This window comes from Mastigoproctus giganteus, chromosome 12 (genome assembly GCF_048544385.1).
Source record: "Mastigoproctus giganteus isolate SK-2022 chromosome 12, ASM4854438v1, whole genome shotgun sequence".
In the NCBI taxonomy this organism is placed as follows: Eukaryota; Metazoa; Arthropoda; class Arachnida; order Uropygi; family Thelyphonidae; genus Mastigoproctus; species Mastigoproctus giganteus.
Window position 1 is genome coordinate 20,185,010 of NC_143586.1, and position 21,745 is coordinate 20,206,754.

The following is a 21,745-nucleotide window of genomic DNA, read 5'->3' on the forward strand; positions in this document are numbered from 1 at the left end:
GGTGCAGAGGCCTCATTTTAGGAAGGATACAGATCTGTTGGAATGGATGTGAGAAGAGCAATGAGACTGATGAGAGGAATAAAACAGTGCTAAAACCAAGAAAGAGCTTCAGTTCTGCAAACTGCACTGAGAAAAGACTAGGCAGCTGTGAGGTGATGTGATTGAGGTGTTTAGGGCTTTGACTGGATTGAGCAAACTCAACACTCATGGCATTCTTCCTCTTGTCAGACTACACGTGTGAGGCGTAAATTCAAACTGAGGAAGGGTGGCCACAGGACAGATGTGTGGAAGTTTGCTTTCAGCTAGCAGGTGGTTGATTGTTGAAACAAACTTTCATCTGTTATGGAAGCGGGTAGTTTGAATAAATTCAAGAATGAACTAAAGAAAGTATTGGAGGGGATGGAAAGCTGATGTGAGAAGGGTTTTTTTTCTTTTTTTGGCTGATGCTGTATAAGCTTCTTTTTTGTATGTGACTCTGGAGCAGCCATAAAAAACAGGAAACAAATTCATGTGCAAAATGTAAGGAGCTTGAAACAAAACTTTGACTGATACCAACAAATGCATGCATCCAATTTACCAACAAAAGGACTGATTTTTGCAAGAAAAGATAATAATCTAGCTCAACAACAACATGAAATTAGCAACTTCAAATGCCACAGTGGATGGCAACAAAGATTTTATTTTTGCAAAATGGCTGTAGCAAGTCTGGATCAGTTACCAACAAAAAAAAGCAACATATTGTGTTTTGTATGGTTTATTCTTGAAAAAACATGAGACAAAAGGATGTTTTTAATCTTCACAAGACAGGTATACAAACAAGGGGAATCTCGTAATGGAGGAAAATTAAGTACATTCCAAAACTTAAGTACAGTTCTTAACAATCCATTCAAAGCCTTAAACACCTCAATCACATCACCTCACAGGTACCTAGTCTTTTCTTAGTGCAGTTTGCAGAACTGTACTTAATTTTCAAAACTGCCAGTACAAAACTGCACCTACTTGAGATGGTAAATTTTCCAAGTCAAGGAGCTTTAAAAGAAATTAATCAAATTCCATGCGATTATGAAGCCATCAGAGGTGTTTGACTTGCAGCAAAAATTTTTAAATTTTGGTTATTGAGAATGGAAAGAAAAGACATTCTTTGTGTCAATTTGCCTTTTCCTGAAAATATTAATACTGAAGATGGCCTGCATTTCCAATGGGGAAGAATTTGAGAGATTGAGAATAAGCTTTGATGAGCTGTAGACAGAGCAAGGGAGGAAGGTGGGACAGATTTTATAGGGAATTAGAAGTATTAGAATGGTTAGGATAATATGATTTAATGTATGTGAGTCAAATATGAGAAAAATGGGAAGTGGTCAGGGTATTGTATAGGGAAGATACTAAGAAAACCAGAGGAAACAAGGAGGATATGGGTGGAATATATGAATTATATGGACAAACAAGTGGCAGGAAGAGGATGATTTTGATAATGTAAAAATGGCAGATTGGGACAGCTTGCAGCCAGTCACAATGGAGCAAGAGGTAATTGCATCACTAAAGGAAATGAAGGGAAATAAGACAGCAGGTGTTGATGGAATTTCCAGTGGTGTTTATAAGGTTAATATAGGAAATGGCTAAAGAATAATTTGATTTGGCACTGGTGAAGATTCTAATTCCTTTACAGAAATTAGTGAATAGGCTAAAGAAAAATTGTATAGTATTAGTATTGGCCATATGGTGCAAGGAAGCCTAAGGCTTATGCTGCACCAGTCAAAATAAATAAATAAATAAATAAAAAAAATGATAATAAAATAAAATAAATAATTAATAAATAATAATAAGAGATTGTTTTTGTTATTTGGTTTTTAGGAGCATTAGCAACTAAGGCCATACTGCTCCGGGATATGCGGTGGTCCTTCCCTGATCTTTCCGCATCCTCCGTATTTGGTGGTGACGGGCTCGAACCCCGGTCTACACACTGCTGTTCCTTCCCATCTGGCTACAGAGGCGCCAATAATAAGAGAACAAGGAAATACAACCTATGCATTTCCCTCCTCATGTAGGCAACCATCCAGCTGACCTCTGAATTTCCCCAAACTGTCAGCCTCTATCAACCACGTGGGTAACTTATTCCAGTAATTTATAACTCGCTGGCTAAAATAAAACTTCATGCAATCCAGTCTAAACATCTCCCCCCGTAACTTGAATTTATGGCCCCTAGTTCTAGAATCATTTATAACCATGAAAATTTCATCCTCATTCATTTTACTTGTGCCTCTCAGAGCCTTAAACACTTCAATCAAGTCTCCTCTAAGGTGCCTAGTTTCCAAGCTCTGCAACCCACACATTCGAAGTCTTTCCTCATATGGACGCCCTTTTGACACCACCAGGTGGGTTACCCTCTTTGGCCCCCCTTTCAAGAAGCTCAATGTCTTTTTTTATTTGCAGTCTCCTCACTTGAACACAGTACTCCAAGTGTGGTCTAACAATGTGGCCTTATATAATGGGATTATGATGTCCTTATCTCTACTAGGAAATGTTAGATAAATCATCGATAGAACACCATGGGCCTTCCTTGCAACCTGTCTACAATGCTTGGAGAACTTCATGTCTGACTGTATTGTAACTCTCAAGTCCCTTTCTTCCATATGTCGTATAGGTCTGCAACGAGAATAAATATTGGGAAGACAAAGGTTATGAGAGATAGGTATGAGTTAAATATTGTAATAATAGGAGAGAGAGAATAGAACAGGTGAGTGAGTATAAGTATTTGGAAAGCATAATGGTGGAAGAAGCAAAGAGCAGCAGAGAAATTAAAACAAAAACAGCAATGGATAAAAAAGTTTTTGAGAGGCAAAAAAGAAGAATATTACACAGAATATTAGTGATTGCTTTTAAGGAAAAGTCTGGTAAACTGTCTGGTATAGAGTGTGATACCTTATGGAGCAGAGACATGGTCACTGTGAATGGAAAATATTAAAAGATTGGAAAGTTTTGAGATACAAGTATGGAGGAGGATGGAAAAGATAAAATGGTTTAATAAAGTGAGAAATGAGGTGGTTTTGAGAATGGATGCTTGACCTAAATATCAGAAGGCAGAAGAGAAACTGGACTTCAAGAGTTGTGAGATGGATGTGATTGAAGGAAAAGTTGAGGGGAAGAGGCCCAGAGGAAGATTGAAGGATAGAGAGAATATAAACTTAACTAATAAATTATAGGGATTAAATATCAAGTAATCCCCATAAAGTGCCAGTAAAGTTTATACTGATTTTGCTTAGAGATCTTGAAAGTATTAGAAAAATACAGTATAAAAATTTCTGTGTAAAATCTCCTAAAATCGCAAATTAACAGCTAGTGTGCAATAAATGAAATACATGTAGTGGAACAAACAAAACTACTTAGTTTTATCATTAAATCTGGAATATTGCTAAAACTGGCATCATTATAAACAAGTTTTGTTTCTTAAGTTTTTTAAGAACGGTATTAAGATTATTGCTATGTTATACTACTTAAAGATAAAAGTGCATTTTATGAAGAGAAAAATAAACAGCAATAAGCTTTCTTACCTGACTATGCTTAAGAAAAATGTTAGCACCCTCATATAACAAGTTTGATAATTCCTCATATTTTTTCTGCCCTAAATATCTAGAAATAGAAGACAAGATATGATCATCATGGCTATTGTAAATATTTAACTTCAAAGAACTATGTTAAACATAAGTATTTATATGTTAAAGCAAATGAAAATGATAATATTAAAGATTATAGAAAAAAAATTTAGAAAAAATAAATTATTAATAGTATTATATTATAATCCTGTTAGTAATTCTGCCTATATTTTTGAAAAGGCAAAAATAGCATTAGTTAATTTATTAATCTGAAGCTCTAATTTCATTGCTACATAGCAGCTCATATCAAACAACTTCATAACCATAGTTTTGTCAGGAAAGTTATAAGAGATTACAGAAGATCCACAATGTTTTCTTAGAAGGGGGGCAGTATGAATATTAAAATGGGAGAACTGTCAAAAGTAAACAAATAAAATAAAAAGAGAAAATGTCTCCCTACTACTGTTATATTTTCTCAATTCTTCCAGCTTTCTCTCTCTAAATCTATGAGCTATCTGCCTCTACAAGGCCAGGTGTTAAATTTGATTACTCTTGACTAAAGGCAAATTTAAAATTACTTACATCTAGTCTACAATTATCTTTCTTTAATCTGAATTCTATGTCCCTTATTTATGTCACTATAGAAAGAGAAAATATGCTTTTAAAGCATTATTATGCATCAATCTCCCAACACCGATGCCTAGTTTCCAAACTTTGTAGCTTACATTACAAAAGTGAGTCTCTTCCTATAAGAATATCCCTTTGCATCCACAACTAGTCTTGTCACTTTCCTTTGTACTATTTCAAACAAGTCAATATCTTCCTCATATGAAGCTTTCAGATGTGTATAAAGTATTCAAGATGACTGATTATCAATTTGTACAGCAGGATAATTATAGCTGTCTCTACTGACCAAATTTATTTGTGTATATCACTAACAGTTTCCTGTGTGTTATCCTTAATTTTTAATTTGGGAATAAAATAATTTGCCCTAAATGATGATACACTATTTTCTGTTTTATTTTTTATCATTTTAATTTACTAAGTTATGACAGTTTTAGTGTTTGTCAAGCACACATAACAGATGGCACTTGAGCAACTGCATCTCTCATTTTTGGAATTAGATGGAGCGTACAAATACTGTTCAGCCAGAAACTATAATTCTCCTGCCCTGAAAGGGCATTGGAACATGAATTACAATAATCTGCACCATTCAATATTCTATAATTTAGCCAACTGTTTTTCTCCTATATATTTTTCTGAACACTGCATTTTTTTTGGCGGAGGAGGAGGAGATGCCAGATGAAATGTCAGAAATTGAGGGGTAAAGGTGGAAGGCAAGTGGAAAAAAAATAAAATAAAATAGTACAACATAAGAAATTTTGAAGGAGAAGAAATGGGATAAATTATTAAAATGATAATAAAAGGCAATATTCAATTAGATAAAAAGCTGAAATTAATTTTTATAATAAAAAATGTGTATAGTAAATGCCATGTGAGTGAATGTAGGGATGACCCCAAAAAAACTCCATGTCAACCTGTATTGCAACCATAAAATTAAAGTCAGTTTAAATTTTTAACTAGTTACTGTATTGTATATATATATATATAATGAAAATAGTTGCCATATAAAAACTTATATCATAAAACAGGGGTCAACAAATCTGTTCTTTCGATCCAGGCACCAGAATCAAAGGTAGAACTGCCATCATAAAAAAAAAAAAAAACTGTGGGGGGGGGGGAGACCATTTTATACTTTTTGTTTACATGCACCACTTAAGTTGGATTTATTGTTAAAGTACAGTTTCGTCAGTCTTTAGAAATTGCAAATACAGCAAACCGCTGATTATCAGGTTTGCACATTATCTGTAGATGATTTTTAAATTTTCTTTTATTTTAAGTTTTTTTACTTGACAACTTTAGTATGATCTTTATTGTAAGGTTCCTAGGTACATGCAGGTAAAAAAAAAAAAAAAAAGGTACCCTACCTTTACAAACCCTTCACGGCACTAAGCCAAGGGTTAAAGTTATGGTAGCAGTATTCTTGTTTATACTCCGGCATGACCACCAGGTCAGTGGAGTTTACAGCATCTATTTTTAAATTTTGATTCTCATAATGGAGGGAAAACAGGCCCATTACTGTGCATAATTTTTTTTTTCTTTAAATCATTACTTGACAAATTGAGGTTTTCTGAAATGCATGCTGTCACAAGTGCTCATTTCCCTCCAATCCATCCCATTTAGAAAAGTCTCTTTTCTAAATGGGATGAAAATATATCCTTGTCATCTGACTGGTAAACTCTAATATTATGATTCTACTCCAGATAGATATGTATATATATATATATATATATATACATAAAAATGCATTCATTTAACATGGGAAGGAATTATATTCTCTCATCAGCAGCAAGCAGACGATTCTGTGACAAATTAATTTAATAATGCTAGCTAAAGTGCTTTATGGTTCATGAATAAAATGCAACCATAATAAATGATTTATTAATAAAATAAATAACATTAGAAAATGTGTGACAAATAAAGCTATTATAGCATTAGAACCTGCCTAATTTTTCCTGCTGGAGGTTTAATACTTAAAAATTATTAATACTGTATATACTTTATTGATGTTATACTGGTACACACGGTAAGTTATAATTGAAAGTTATTTTTATGTATGTTAAGAATAAGAACAGGTGCATATATACTTGCATGTACACCAATGCTAGAATTATAGTAAATAAATTTGATGAATTTGAAGTACTGATCAAGGCATCAAAGGCAGATGTTGTTGGGATATCAGAGACACGGTGTCACACAGATATAAACAGGGCAGAATTGGAATTTGGGGAGTACAATGTGTACAGAAAGGATAGGACAGGAAGGGAGGGAGGAGGGGTTATGCTGTTAGTTAAGAAACACAAAATCTAAAGTGTATCCAGCTGACATGGGTGGACAGTGCAATGTTGAGTCTGTTTGGTGTGACAAACACTTGGAAGGTGAAAATGAGAGTGGGAGTGAGTTTTAGGCTTAATGACTCTGATGATATAATGAACAGTTGTGCAGAGAAATAGAGTGAGCCAGTAAATAAAAATGTCATGTAATGGGGGATTTTAACTTTCCAGATATTGACCAGAACTTCTGGGTTGGTCACTTGCACACTAGCAAGATTTTGTGGATTTATTGGAGGATTGTTTTCTACAGCAACATGTTCAAGCAACAACCAGAGGGAGCAATATCTCTTAATTTGATTATCAGCAGTGATTATTCATGCATTAAGAATTTGCAGATAAAGGAAACACTAAGTGACAGTGATCACAGTGTACTGATGTGGGATTTACTTAAAGATGTAACTACCATCAAGGGTAAAGGGAAGGGTTTTTGTAAAGGTGACTACAGTGGTCTCAGAGTTTTTAAATTCTATAGAGCGGGATCAATTGATGAAATTACCAACGGTGAATTCTAAATGGGAAGTCTCCAGGGACTTGTTCAAGGTTCAGGCCAAAAATGGATGTCAGATGAATTAATGAGGCTCACAGCAGAGAAGAAAATGCATGGGATGCATATAAATTATCAGGCGACAAAGAAGCCTGTGGTAGATATAAGCTAGTCTGTAATCAAGACACAAAGGAGGTTAGGCAGGTAAAGGCAAATTACAAGAAATCCCTGGCAAAGGATGCAAAGAAAAAAAAACAAATAGAGTTCTTTATTTAAGTAAACTCTAGAAGGAAGGGGTATGAATCAGACTGGTCCACGTAACATAGATGGTTCGACTATTGATGATCCCGCTCAACTACCTGATAAACCGAATGAGTATTTTGCATCTACATTCACACATGAGGAGTTATTCAAAGAGGGGAATGCCAGAAGTTTATCAAACTCTAACAGGGAGCTAGGTGATTTTGTAATAACTGAGAGCAAAGTGAAGGAGAAATTGTTAAAGTTAAACATAAAAAAGGCACCTGGTGCATATGGAATCTATCCAGTTATATTGAAGGAGACAGCAAGTGAAGTAAGCAAACCCTTAGCCATAATTATGCAAGCATCCTTAGAGTCAGGGGAGGTCCCAAGGACAGGAGATGTGCAAATGTATCATCAATTCACAAAAGGGGTGCAAAGCTCTTAACTTCTGTTCCAGGGAAAATAATGGTTAAAGAGGTGATACAGGATCACGTAGACAAGACTGCAGTAATAGTTCAGACACAGTATGGGTTTGTTAAGGGGAAATCTTGCCTGACCAATTTGATTGGATACTACAATGTGGTCACAAAGCAACTGGATGCAAAAAAAATAATTTTGATAACATATACTTGGATTTCAGGAAGGGTTCTGATACTGTCGTACTCGGAAGACTGCTGTACAAATTGGAGTGGTACTGCATTAAGGGCAAGTTGCTTCAATGGATTTATCCATTGAATGGTTGAGTAGGATATGGTGGAGAATGGTAATAAATGGGCACTGCTCTTTGTGGACTAATTTTACTAGTGGAGTTCCCCAGGGTTTGGTGCTGGGCCCATTGTTGTGTTGTGTATTTATCAATGATATCGATGAAGGTATATCAGGGTTAATGTCCAAGTTTGCAGATGATACAAAGGTTAGCAGGGTTGTTAATGACAGTATGCTACCGCAATAGGATCTAGAAAAGTTAGGCAAATGGGCTGAGAAGTGGCAACTGAAGTTTAAATGCAAAGTATTGCATATGGGTAGCAGCAACTCAAGAGAAACATACCAACTGTGTGGTACTACACTCAGGGAGGCGGAAAATGAAAAAGACCTGGGGTAATTGTGCAGTCAGATATGAAGTTCTCTGACAGTGCGGACGGGCTGCCACAGCAGGTCATCGGGTCTTGTCAATGATATACAAGAATTTTGGAGCAGGGATAAGGACGTGATTATCCCCTTGTATAAGGGGATTATCCCCACACCTTGAGTACTGCATACAGGTCTGGAGGCCTCATTTTAGGAAGGATGTAGAGTTGCTAGCACAGAGAAAGGCAACAAGATTGGTGAGAGGAACAAAGGGGCAGGCTTATAAAGAAAGGCTTAAGTTCTGCCAGTTGAAGCATCTGGAGACTACGCACCTACGAGGTGATCTGATTGAGGTGTATTAGGCCTTGAATGATTTGAGCAGGCTCAATGTTGACAGCATACTTCCACTTGCTCAAATTAAGAACCTGATGGGGACATAGTTTCAAATTGAGGAAAGACAGTTGTAGAACAGATGTGCAGAAGTTTGCCTTTAGTCAGAGGGTAGTTGATTGCTGGAACAGACTTCCATCTGTTGTTGTGGAAGTTGGTAGCTTAAATAAATTTAAGGCTGAACAAGCAAACATTTGGAGTGACCAGACGGATGAAATGATTTTTTTTTTTTTTTGGCTGATGCTATATAAACTTGCTTTCTTGCATCATATGCCTGAACTAATGCTAAAACAAAAACACTGATGAAGGTGAGCTAAAATGATTGTCTATACTTCCTCTCTCTCTCCACTATTAATAAGCTGGATAATTAATTTATTGAATTACATTATAATCACTGGAAACTTGCTGTAATGTGTCAAAACAGTGTGTTTTCCAATTTGTATTGAGTAACATGTGACTTTACACAGTAATCACCCTTCACAAACTTTATTTAGAAAAATTTAAGTTCAATTGAGTTTGATAAATATGAACAGTCACTTTCAAAAAGTATGCAAGTCAGAAGAGAAGTGTTCAAATTATATACTGTTTCAGCTAGTAATTGGTATAATCAAGAGTCAATCAAAATAATCAATTATAAGAAAATTAGCTTATTATGAAATTGACAACAAAAACTCATGTTGTTTGGCATTACAAGAATGGGAAATGGAATGATTTGTGAGACTATTTTTCTTTTCCTTGGTTCAAGTACTGTTTTAAATCTTCCAATCCCAATTTACTCAGATTGTGTCAATGAAATCATCAATGTAGGAATGAAATCCTTTATTCCACATTCCACTTAAACTACATCCTTTACTTTTGTTTTCAAGCAAATGCGCCAAGCTGCTCAAGATAAGAATATTGCATATCAAATTGGCTTGCATCCAAATCTCCAGCTTCATTTTCTACCTACACTAAAAACTGTAAATATCATAGAACAGTTACACTTTAAGGGCTGTGAGAGAATTAGACAATGTACAAGTTAGTGCAAACACATCATATTAGTACGCAGCAAACTGAATTAGCAAAAACGGCATTGTTTTAGTTAAATCTCATATTGTGAATACCTTCAAAACAAGTTGCCACGATATTGGCCTACTTCGAATAAGTAACGCTTCACCAAAGGAGAAGCCTATTGTTACCTATTTTCATCGGAAATAAGTAACAATAGGCATGGGGTTGGCACACCCAGGGTCCTGAGTTGGATATCATCATTCTTCTCTTTCTTGGTGATTCCCTTCTACTTCTCTCTCTCTCTCACACGGGGTAATTCAGAATCAATTCAGGCTTCTTTGCACCATAAGGCTAATAATAATAATTGTTACTTATTCTCAGCAGATACCACCACCCAAATGGGTGGTGGTATCCACTGAGAATAAGTAACAATAGTCTTTTCCTTTGGTGAAGCGTTACTTATTCAAAATAGTGCAATATGAAATTTAACTAAAATGATGCCATTTTTGCTAATTCAGAGTTTGCTGCATACTAATATGATGCGTTTGCACTAACTTGTACGTTGTAGAACAGTTATTAATCAATCCAAACTCAAAATTTAACAGACTGTGATTAGAAAAATTGCTTCTTATACAAACGGTAGTTGAGAATTCTGGTCTCTTTCCAAAACTACTGGCAACAACTTCTCTCAACAACAATTCAGCTCCAAATACAATCCCCAACTTCATTTTCTGTCTACACTAAAGATTGCAAATATTTTTGACCAGTTATTAATCAATCCAAACTTGATTTTGAACAGGCTGCAATTAGAAAACTTACTTATTATCCAAATGGTACTTGAGCATTCTAGTCTCTTTCCAAAGCTACTGGCAACAACTTCTCTCCAACATCTACTAAAACCTGATGTGTTCTATGACATCCACAGCCAAATATAAAATTGGATTACTAGTATCCTAATTTTCTTCTAACTCTTGTTTTGCTAATCTTGGTAAATCTTCTCAACAGAAGAATGATAGAGAATGACACGGCAGTGCAATTACTATTAGAAATGTTTTTAAGGCTATACACTAAGTTTAAAACATTAAGGATGTAACTGTATAATGGAACTTGGTAGTATATGTAGGTTAGTGAAAATGCATCATTTTAACATAGCTATCTACCAAAGTAGCTAAATTAATTAAATTGGCATCGTTTTGTTATATCTTATATTGTGACTGCCTTCACAATGAGTTGCCATGGCATTGTACTACCTCGAATAAATAACACTTCACCAGTGGAGAAGACATTCTCAGCGGATACCACCACCCAGACGGCACCGTTTCAAAGCTTGCTGGCTTCTCTTCGGTGGGTGAGCAGGTACCCTGGTGTTGCAATAGTGACAACCCAGTTATGAAGTATAACTTCACAATATGAGAAATGCCTGTAGCAGTAATAGAATTACACTACCAAATTTGACTTTATAGTCAAATTTGGTAGTATAATTCTATTACTGCTGCATAACACGTGAAGAGTAGTGTTATTATTGCATTTAAATGGAAACCTGCCTCAGACTAGAGCAGCAAAGCAAAGTGATGAAAATAGTGGGAGTACTATAGCTCAGGGAAATAACTGAAGAGCGACTGTTCCATGAATCATGACCATATAAAATGTGCCACTTGTTCGATGCTTGTAAACCCATCTGGAACAGGATATGATAAACCCAAATAGGGCGTCTTCAGTATACGAAGAAGCATTCTGATGGGCTTTTACAAGAGCAGGAAGAATAGGGTTGATGCCTTGATGGGATTAAAATGGAGCCCATCAAACTCTCAGCTGCCACCCAATGCCAGAGTTTACACTTGGTGAATAGGAGAACATGGTGACAAACCCAAAGGCAGAAAAGAGCTACTATCAGTGACTCTACTGTCAAGGACATGGAAAATATATTATGCAAAAAGGGATAGGTAGAAGAGGATCAGGGGTATGTCTGCCAGGGGCAAAGGCTGATGATGTTGTAGAGAAGTTATTGGGATACTGCTGCACTTGTTACTACTAACAATATTAAGAGTAGATCTGAGGACTTACTTAACAAGTATAGGACAATGTTGAGAAAAGTCAAAAGTTTGGATTAATGCAATTCAGCCCAAATCGCACAGGTTGGAGTACATCATGGCTGTCATCATGTACTCTTACTTGTGCAGTGAAGTCAAGTGAATCAATCAATCCAAACCAACCAATCATTCAGATGAGATGCCCAAGCATAAATAAAAATAAATTTTCTGTTTATACTCTGGGGAAGACCACATGGTCAGTTTTTTTTTTTTTTTTTTTTGGTAGTTGTTGGCACATCGGCTTCTGTGGCCATAATACACCTCCCAAGGTTTTTGCAGTACTTTGATCCAAGCCCAAGGCAGGATTCGAACCCGCGACCTTTGGGTTGCCAGGTAGGCACTTTACCCATCCAGCTAGCCTGGTCGGCCCACATGGTCAGGAGTTCACTGATCTAAAGCAGCATTTCTTAATCTATGTTCCGTGAGAAGTGAGCAAGTGTTCTCTGAAAAATCGTAATTAATAATTAAAAAAATAAAATAAATAAATTATGCATATTTGTAGCATACCCCACTTTTGTATCATAATATTTAACATAATTTTTTTTTCAGTTATTAATATACTGGCATAGACTAATAACCAAATAGATTGCGGAACACTTTATTTTGGCGGGCTTTGCATAGAGGTAATGACACCTACGAAAAAGTAGCAATGTAGTGATCTAGTATGCCATCCGTAGGTGATTTAGCCTGGAGTATACGGGTTGAAGGAGAGGAGGAAGCGAACCGATAACATAACTAAACTCACTTCCTTGTATAAATTTTTTTTTGATAATTATTAGTATTTCGAAATATTATTACTAAAATACGTGACCATAGATTTGTGGTTAAAAAAAGGAACTTTAAAACAAGAAGCAAAGTACTTCTAGTAGTGCAACTGTGATCGATGAAAAAGAACACAATATTGTCACACTTCAAAGTGAGAATGAACAATCGCAGTCTTTTTCCCCCCAGAAATCTGAAGTGAAAAAACAGAAACCAACTAATAAAAGACCAAAACAAAAGTATGATGACAGTTATTTGAATTCCGGCTTTACATGTGTTGGAAATAAGGATACTCCTGATGCACAGTGCGCCATATGTAATAAAATATTAGCAACAGTTCTTTGACTCCCGCTAAACTTGTGTTTCATAAGTGTTCTGTGAATATGTTGTGAGATGAAAAGTGTTCTGTGAATATATTGCGAAGTGAAAAGTGTTCCATGATTAAAAAAGTTTGAGAAACACTGATCTAAAGAACACAAGAAACAGCACCGTATTTAGCAGTCACAGGCTCAAACCCTGGTCACACAAAGCACATGTACTTATGTACCCTTGCAACTGACCAATCGGCTACGGCGGCCTCTTGGACACCTCATCTGACCATCCTTTTTCATAGTGAGAACCTCTGTTATTACGTGTACCATACAATAAGAGAGGTTCTTGCTATGGATAAGGCATCTGCATAACAGGCCCCAGAGTTGTTGACAGCAGATAAAAAACAATAGTTGTCAAGTGAACATCTGCATCGTTTTCAAGCAGATACAGTATATTTCCTTGCAGGATTTACAACCATGGATATATGAATAATCACTGCTGATAATCAGATCAAGAGTAGTACCCTCTTTTGTTGACTCTCTAACATGATGCTGCAGAAAACAGTCATCCAATAAATCTACAAAAGTCTTGCAGTCAATATCCAGAAAGTTAAAATCCCCCATTAGACATCTGAATTACCAGGCCACTCTATTTCTCTGTACTCATTAGTCATGGAAGTTGATAGCCTAAATAAGTTTAAGGCTCAGCTGGACAGGTATTTTGAACGAACAGAGGGGTGAAGTGGAAGTGGTTTTTTTTTTTTTTTTTTGGCTGATGCTGCATAAGCTTGCTTTCTTGCATCAAATGCCTCTACTAATGCTAAATGCTAATTAGGCCTATAATACACTCCTACTCTCATTTTTGCTTTCTCAGTGCTTATGTCACACCAGATTGATTGAACATTGCACTGGTCACCCCATGTCAACTGGATGCAATGACTTAGTTTGTTAATTAAAAGCATAACCCCCCCCCCCATCCTGTCTGTCCTTTCAGTATACAATGTCCACATTTGATGACCTGACTAACATTTCAAATTCACCAAATTTATTTACAATGCTCCTAGCATTAGTGTACATGCAAGTATACAAGCACCTGCTCTTCTTCTTAGATACTCTAATATGGCCTACATATTTACTTATTCTGTGATGACCCACAGTAGGGCTTGAAATCCCTAACATCTTGCTCTCCAAGCTGCTGAAGTTCCAATAGATGTAGTGCAAGAATCACTAATCACTAACTCTGCCTACGACTCTAGTTATTCTCCAAGCTAGCAGTTTTCCAACCCACCTATCATTGCATCGATAGCATCAGCAAATATTCTTGCACCCCTTCTATTTAACTGTATCCCATCACTGCTTGACTGTAAACAAGCAGACCATGCTGGGGAAAATTCTACCCCACATGAGCCTTGCACATTCTCTCCAGGGCCAAACTGATTGACAAGGCTCTCAACATGTATTCCCTCCTATCGTGTCTCAACTGAACTGCAGTCACTTTCATATTTAACCCTAACTCTACTTTTTTTTCAATATTGCTCTGTACTTTTTTTAAAACTAAGTCCTCCAATCTCCTACTTTTATTATTATTATTAGCCATAAGGTACAAGGAAGCCTGAGGCTTATGCTGCACCAGCCAAAAAAAAAAAAAAAAAATCATCAAGAAAAGGAATCACCAAGAAAGAGAAGAATGATGATATCCAAGCAACTATTTAGCATATGCTCCAGGGATATGCGGTGGTCATTCCCTGACCTTTCTGCATCCTCCGTATTTGGTGGTACGGGCTCGAACCCCAGTCTAATCAAGAAGCATATGCTACACACTGCTGCTCCTGCCCACCTGGCTACAGAGGTGCCATGTCTTACTGCAAAATGGTCACCAATTATCTGTTTATGAAGCAAAAATCCTGCTACATCAACACGACTGGCAAGTCTGGAACGGAATCTCTATTTCTTTTTGTATCCACCTGCTAGGATTGGAATTACTTGTTCTAATTCCACATTTAGCAAACAAAATAGCTACACTTTCCTAACAACTTTAAGCATATGGGCACTCAGAGAGCTGATGATATCACCTAATAAACTCTATATCAGATGATCTTTGATCATTTAGTCTTTCTGATGATGAAAATGCATATTATAATTCTTGAAATTTTAATATTTATGCTTAATATTTGTATCTATTTATCGGTCCAACACACAGTGTTAAATAATCTGTTGCTGCTCAAGGACAACAATACTTTGGCAAAAATGTTATTTAAAAGTCTACATATTTACGCAGTGCTGATAACTAAAATTAAAATGGACTGGTGAAGCCAATTTATGTAATTTTCTTTTTTCAGAATGGGTTTTTTTTCAGAAACTGTGTACATTCAGCTTAGCAAATTTCTGGAAAGCCTGCTAAGCAGTTCTTTAAAATAGATTTATATTATATCTCTGATACAAAATAGCAATGGTAGTGACCATATTTTATGATCATTAAATATGGAAATACTGGGAAGAAAAGCAATATTAACCTCTTAAATATCTACCATGTCTAATAACCACCGATAAAACAAGTTAGGTGTATTCACAATGATCTTGCTCAATTTTCTATGGGGAGTAAAATAATCATCTATATTCCCCATCTTAACTTTCAAAATATGGTGGGTGGAGAATGTGGAGGCTCTAGCCCTAAATGCGCCTTAGCCTTAGTTGGGTGGAGAACTAAAATTTTAGGAGCAAGCATTTCTGCTATGACCCTGATACCTTTTGAAAATGTAATGCTGTCAGCTGGAGGGTGTTACTGCAACATTAATAAGGTTAACCAGTTATGTCGTCCATTGTTCTGTCAAGGGCAACACAGGAGGTCTAAAACTGCTATTCAAAACAGGAAATATATTTTTGCTTCTTGTAAAAATAGAAATTTAGTGCTTAAAAATAAGTCTCACCACCTCCTTTTCCAGAGAATAATGAAACACAAGCAAAAAATCCAATTAAAAATAATTAAACAAAAATAAGTGCATTTAATGAAAACATACAAATCCTAAACATGAAAGGTATTAGAATGTATATTACTTAGAACTGTGAGCGGGTTGAAAGTTGAGAAGATGAAAGAAGATACTTCTTAACAAAAAACTTGAGTTTCAATTTCTATAGACAATATGTGGAAATATGCGTGAAGGTTGTTCTTCCAAAAAATGGAATTTGAAGCAAAAAAATGAGGAAGAAAAAAAATTGGCTCTGAGTTTGAAGTTGAACAGAAAAAAAATGATGCTGACTGGTTGTGACATTTATTCAGACTGGTTTGGGGGGGGGGGAAGAGAGAGAGAGAGAGAGAAGTGGAATTACAGAAGCTAATTCAGAAGAACAGTGCACATGGAAGTAGATAAGACATGCAGCAGAAACAGATCTATGAGATAGAGTGGAGAGACTTTGTAAGAGATAGGTCATTAATTAACCTAACTGCCTTCTTTTGAATGGAGTCCAGAAGCCTGAGAGAGAGGTTTCATAAACCAAGACAGATATCTGAGTGCTCCTATGCTTATATTTAGTGGAAGAATCCTTTTTTTTTTTTTTTGCAAGATATAAAGACAGGACTGGGTTTTTGAAGGATTGAAATCAATTAAGTTATCATTGCTCCCCCCCCCCATTGGAGGATTATCTGGAGATCAGCATTTCAAGAAATAGTAGTGGATATTGAAGCTGTTTGGACAGCGTAAGGTTTCTCAAACTGGAAGGTGGAATATATCATCAGCAAAACTATGGAATGGATTTCCAGTCAATAGAAGAAGGTCATTAATATATAGAAAGTAAAGAGTGGGAGAAAGAACTGATCCTTGGGAAACACTAGAATTCAACTTTTCCATTGAATTTGTCTATAGACGGTAATATAAGCCAGTACTGTATATTAATAGTTGCCAGTGGACTGGCAATGACAGAATCCATACTGGCAATCACTAATCAGAAATGAAGGTTTCTAGATAGTTTAGGATTTGGCAGGAGTGATCATAGATGAGCAAATGTTGCAGCCAATAGCTCTGATAAGAGACCAGAATGCTAGACTACTGTTTCGACAAAAAGCAAGTTTTCTAATCTTAGTCTGTTCAAAATCTCGTTTGGACTAATTAACAACTGCTTTACAATTGTTGTGAGCTTATAATTACAACTTTATTTTAGTTTCTAATATTTCATGATTTTATTCTCACTTATCTATAAGAGTCCAAATGGTGTTATTTGTTGTTATTTTGGTTTTTTTTTAGGAGCATTAGCAATTAAGGCCATATTGCTCCGGGATATGCGGTAGTCATTCCCTGACCTTTCTGCATCCTTTGTATTTGGTGGTGACGGGCTCGAACCCCGGTCTAATCAAGAAGTGTGTGTTACGCACTGCTGCTCCTTCCCACCTGGCTACAGAAGCTCACCAAATGGGGTAAAGTATTAAGCCTGTTCTAGAGTACTAATGATATGGTGCACTCTGCCACATCATCCTTATCCTTGATAAGGATAATACAGCATATTTCATTATTATTATCATTTTGCAACCAGTTCCTATATGATCACACCATAGTATCCAATCAAATCGGTCAGACAAGACCCCCCCCCCAACAAACCCATGCTGTGCCTGAACTATTACCGCAGTCCTGTCTAGATGATTCTGCAATGCATCTTCAACCAGTGACTCCACTATTCTCCTTGGAATAGAAGCCAAACAAACAGGTCTGTAATTACTCATGTCACCCCCAATTAATAACAACAATTTGAAAAAATTCACTGTTTTCTCAGCAAAGGGTGTTTCTGAATCATTTTATATTGCTGATTTCAAAGATGACTTCCATTTGTGTCCACACATCAGTTTTCTTCACAAATTTTTATTAATTTTTGGCAGAATTTGTGCACTGAAATTATAAAATGCTACTTTTACTAGACCTTATATTTAAATACATATTGAAAACAGTATTAAAAAGGGCAGTGTGGTAAATAGTCCACTAACCATTAGCCTCTCATTTAAAAAAGTGATCTATGATGTGTCAAATTTTTGTTTCTTTGATTTTCTTCTACTTTAGAGTCCCTCCAGCATTCCGCAACAGTCAGCCATCATGCTGACAGTCCACCTTCCCTGGTACCTCACCTACCTGTCTCTAGTGTCCTGGTGAAAACCTCTCATCCTGTTCTTCACTAACACTTCCTAGAAAGTAGTCAATATGAGAGTGCAAAAAATTGTACCTTGACACTCATGTTGCAGCCCACTTCTTGAAGTTTTCCAACATATTTTCAACTATATTCTTGTAGTCTGAATCCTTGTTGTTCCCAAAGAAGTTCTCAACAACAGCCCTCTCACTGGCTTGCGAAGTTCTCAACATTTTGGTCACTCATTGGCTTGCGAATTTGAGGTCCAACTAAAACATCTTGTTTTAGCTTCTCCTGGGTGATAGACGAGAATTTAACACAAAGGTAATTGAAGCAGGGATCTTCCTGAGGTAAAGCTTTCACAAACTGTTTCATCAAAATAACTGCCCCTCTTTGGGCAGACCTTGTCCCAGTGCTTCCTCCTTGCCTGACAGACACTCACACAAACAGCAAGGCATTTTTGTGCACCCAGATTGCTCTCCAAGTAACATGTGCCATCACTTTAAAGTCAGCACAAACCAACCAATCATGTTCTTCATACTTAATATTTGTCAACAACTTCTTCAAGTTCTCATATATTTCTTTCAAATACACACAGTGAGCTAATGGAATTGATCCATATTTATTTACATGGTGGAGCAACACACCTTTGAGACTTCTCTTTGATGAGTCAATAAACAGTCTCCACTGTGAAATATTGTAACTAATTTCTAAATAGTTCATTAAGTCATTTATGTTACTGTAAAAACCATAGAACATCCTCAGAAAAGTAGGGAAGTTCAAATTCTCTGTGTCTGTACTATGAGAAAACCATCCTATGTGCTAAAAGATTTTTGACTTAATTCTAGAATCAAGGAGGTCTGCAGATTTCTTTGGTAAATTTAAATCTCTTAGCACCTCATTGAGTTTGTGCTGTGAAAACAGCTGAGGGCTGGACTCAATGTCTCCAGGCATGTAGACTTCACTTTCATCTTCAGAAGCTTCACTCTCAGCTGCTACATTCTTCATTATAAGTGGAGGCCATCGAATTGGCAAGTTAACTCCATGTGGGACAAGTCTAAGGACAGACGGAATACACAGTGCTCTTCCTACTCTTTGCATCGTATCCCTCTACATTAACTAAGCAAAAGTAACAGTCATCACAGTAGTTTGTAGGCACCCACCAAATCATGGGAATTGCAAATGACATAGCCTTCTTTTTACCATTTTTCAGCTTATGCAGCATCAGCCAAAAAAAAAAAAAACCACTCCCGTTTCACCCATCCATTCGTTCAAAATACCTGTCCAGCTGAGCCTTAAATTTATTTAGGCTATCAACTTCCACAACAAGAGATGGAAGTCTGTTCCACCAACCAACTACTTGCTGGCTAAAGGCAAATTTCCACACATCTATCTTTCCTCAATTTGAATTTATGCCCTCTCAGGTGATTATTCTGAGCAAGAGGAAGAATCCCATCGGCATTGAGCATGCTCAAACCATTCAAGACTTTATACACCTCTATCAGATCACCTCACTGGTGCCTAGTCTCCAGACACTGTAATTTGCAAAACTTAAGCCTTTCTTCGTAAGAGGATGGTTGTTTGTTATTTGGTTTTTTAGGAGCATTAGCAACTAAGGCCATATTGCTCCGGGAATATGCGGTGGTCATTCCCTGACCTTCCGCATCCTCCGTATTTGGTGGAATCATGGGCTCGAACCCCGGTCTAATCAAGAAGCGTGTGCTACGCACTGCTGCTGCTCCTTCCCACCTGGCTACGGAGGCACCTCTTAAGAGGAACCCTTTGTTCCATTCACTAATCTTGTTGCCCTTCTCTGTACTCGTTCCAGCAGCTCTACATCCTTCTTGAAATGAGGCCTCCAGACCTGTAAACAGTACTCAAGGTGTGGCCTGACCATTGCCTTATACAAGGGAATAATCACCTCCTTATCTCTGCTAGAAAAATTCCTGTATATCATTGACAAAACACCATGAGCTACTTTTGCAGCCCATCTGCACTGCTCAGAGAACTTCATATCTGCCTGCACAATTACCCCCAGGTCCTTTTCATTCTCTACCACTGTCAGTGTAGTACCACAGAGTTGATACGTTGCTCTGAGGGTTACTGTTTCCCATATGTAGTACTTTATATTTGTCAATGTTAAACCTCAGCCCATCTGCTCAACCTTTCCAGATCCTGTTGCAGCAGCATAGCATCAGTAGTGTCCTTAACAATCCTGCCAACCTTTGTATCGTCTGCAAACTTGGACATTAAGCTTGATATACCATCATTAATATCATTTATAAATACAGAAAACAACAATGGACCCAACACTAAACCCTGACGAACTCCATCAATAACATTAGTCCACGATTAGCAGTGTCCATTTATTTTAGTCAATGAGTTTCACTCCAAAATAAGTACAATACACATTTTTTACAAATTCTGTAATATATTGTCTTTGCTTGAGGAGAAGAATGATGATATCCTGAGCTGGATATCATCATTCTTCTCTTTCTTGCTTACTTGGTGATTCCCTTCTACTTCTGTCTCTCTCTCTCTTTCTGCCTCTCTCTCTCTCTCTCTCTCTCTCAGGGTAACACAGATATTTATTTTTAAAAATTTTTTTTTTTTATTTTGGCTGGTGCGGCATAAGCCTCAGGCTTCCTTGCACCATATGGCTAATAATAATAATAATAATAATAATAATAATAATAATAATAATAATTACATAACTTCCATAAAAATATAACAAAATAAGTTCAGATTGTTAAAACACTTGTGTGAAGACATTTTAATCAGTTTTCAACATGAGTTTGACATGATAACCACAAAAATAAACTGAGCTCACACTGCTGCATAGAGCTCTAAAGGTCAAGAAACAAATTACTGAAAGCAGTGTTGCCAACAAGTGTAGATTTAGTTTACAAATTTTAAGTTTACAAATTACAAATAATATTGCTGAAATAACTATGAAAAACTGAGTTAAAAACAGCTAATAGTTTACAAACATCAAAAACCATGTAGAGGTGTAATCATTCTTGATAATTTATAATTAATGTCAGTTTGGTTTGACATAAGCTTGGAAAAACAAAAATTATGTTAGAGGTACCTTAAGGGCCAAATGACTTAAGTGTATGAAGAGCTATATAGACAAACAGGATGTGCCAGTATTTCAGAACGTCTTATAATGGGAGATTAATTTTCCAGACATTGACTGGAACTTGTGGGCTGTTCACCCATAGTAGTAGAACCTGTCTGGATTTATTAATGACTGCTTTTTTACACCAGCATGTTAGAGAGGCAACAATAGGAAGCAAAACATTTCACCTAATTTTCAGCAATGAAGGTTTACAAAATTTAACGGAAGGAATGGGAAAAACAGTTTTTTTTTTTTTTTTTTTGGCTGTATAAGCTTTGCTTCCTTGTATCATGTTATCAATACTAACAAATGGATAAGAAAAAAGTTATTAAATGATGACTTTGTTCTTACTGATCAAGACCAAATCAAAAACAAGAGTATCAAAATGTGTCGTGCAACAGTGGAAAAAAAAGGATATTAAGTTTGGAGATGTAAGAACATGGATAAAAGTGAATACGATGCTGTCTAGTCATTGTCAGCCTCAAAATTTGTGGGCCCTGTTCAAGAATTACTTGTGATCCCTAGGGTTCTTTTTTAAATAACATCCTATGTTTGATATTAAATGAAACATGCAGATTGAGAATGAAGTATACACTAATTCTTCCACTTGTTCAGTTGGAAGAATTAGTGTATACA

At 36.4% G+C, this 21,745-nt stretch overlaps 1 protein-coding gene across 1 annotated transcript in view; it reads right to left on the minus strand.

Annotated features, from left to right (window-relative positions):
• The window catches only part of LOC150076760 (Golgi to ER traffic protein 4 homolog), a 116,164-nt gene that overhangs the window by 84,677 nt on the left and 9,742 nt on the right, over positions 1-21,745 (minus strand). The window contains exon 2 of the mRNA XM_090386855.1: positions 3,549-3,627. Coding sequence (XP_090242981.1) covers positions 3,549-3,627 — 79 coding nt within the window. The remainder of the gene's footprint in view (positions 1-3,548; positions 3,628-21,745) is intronic.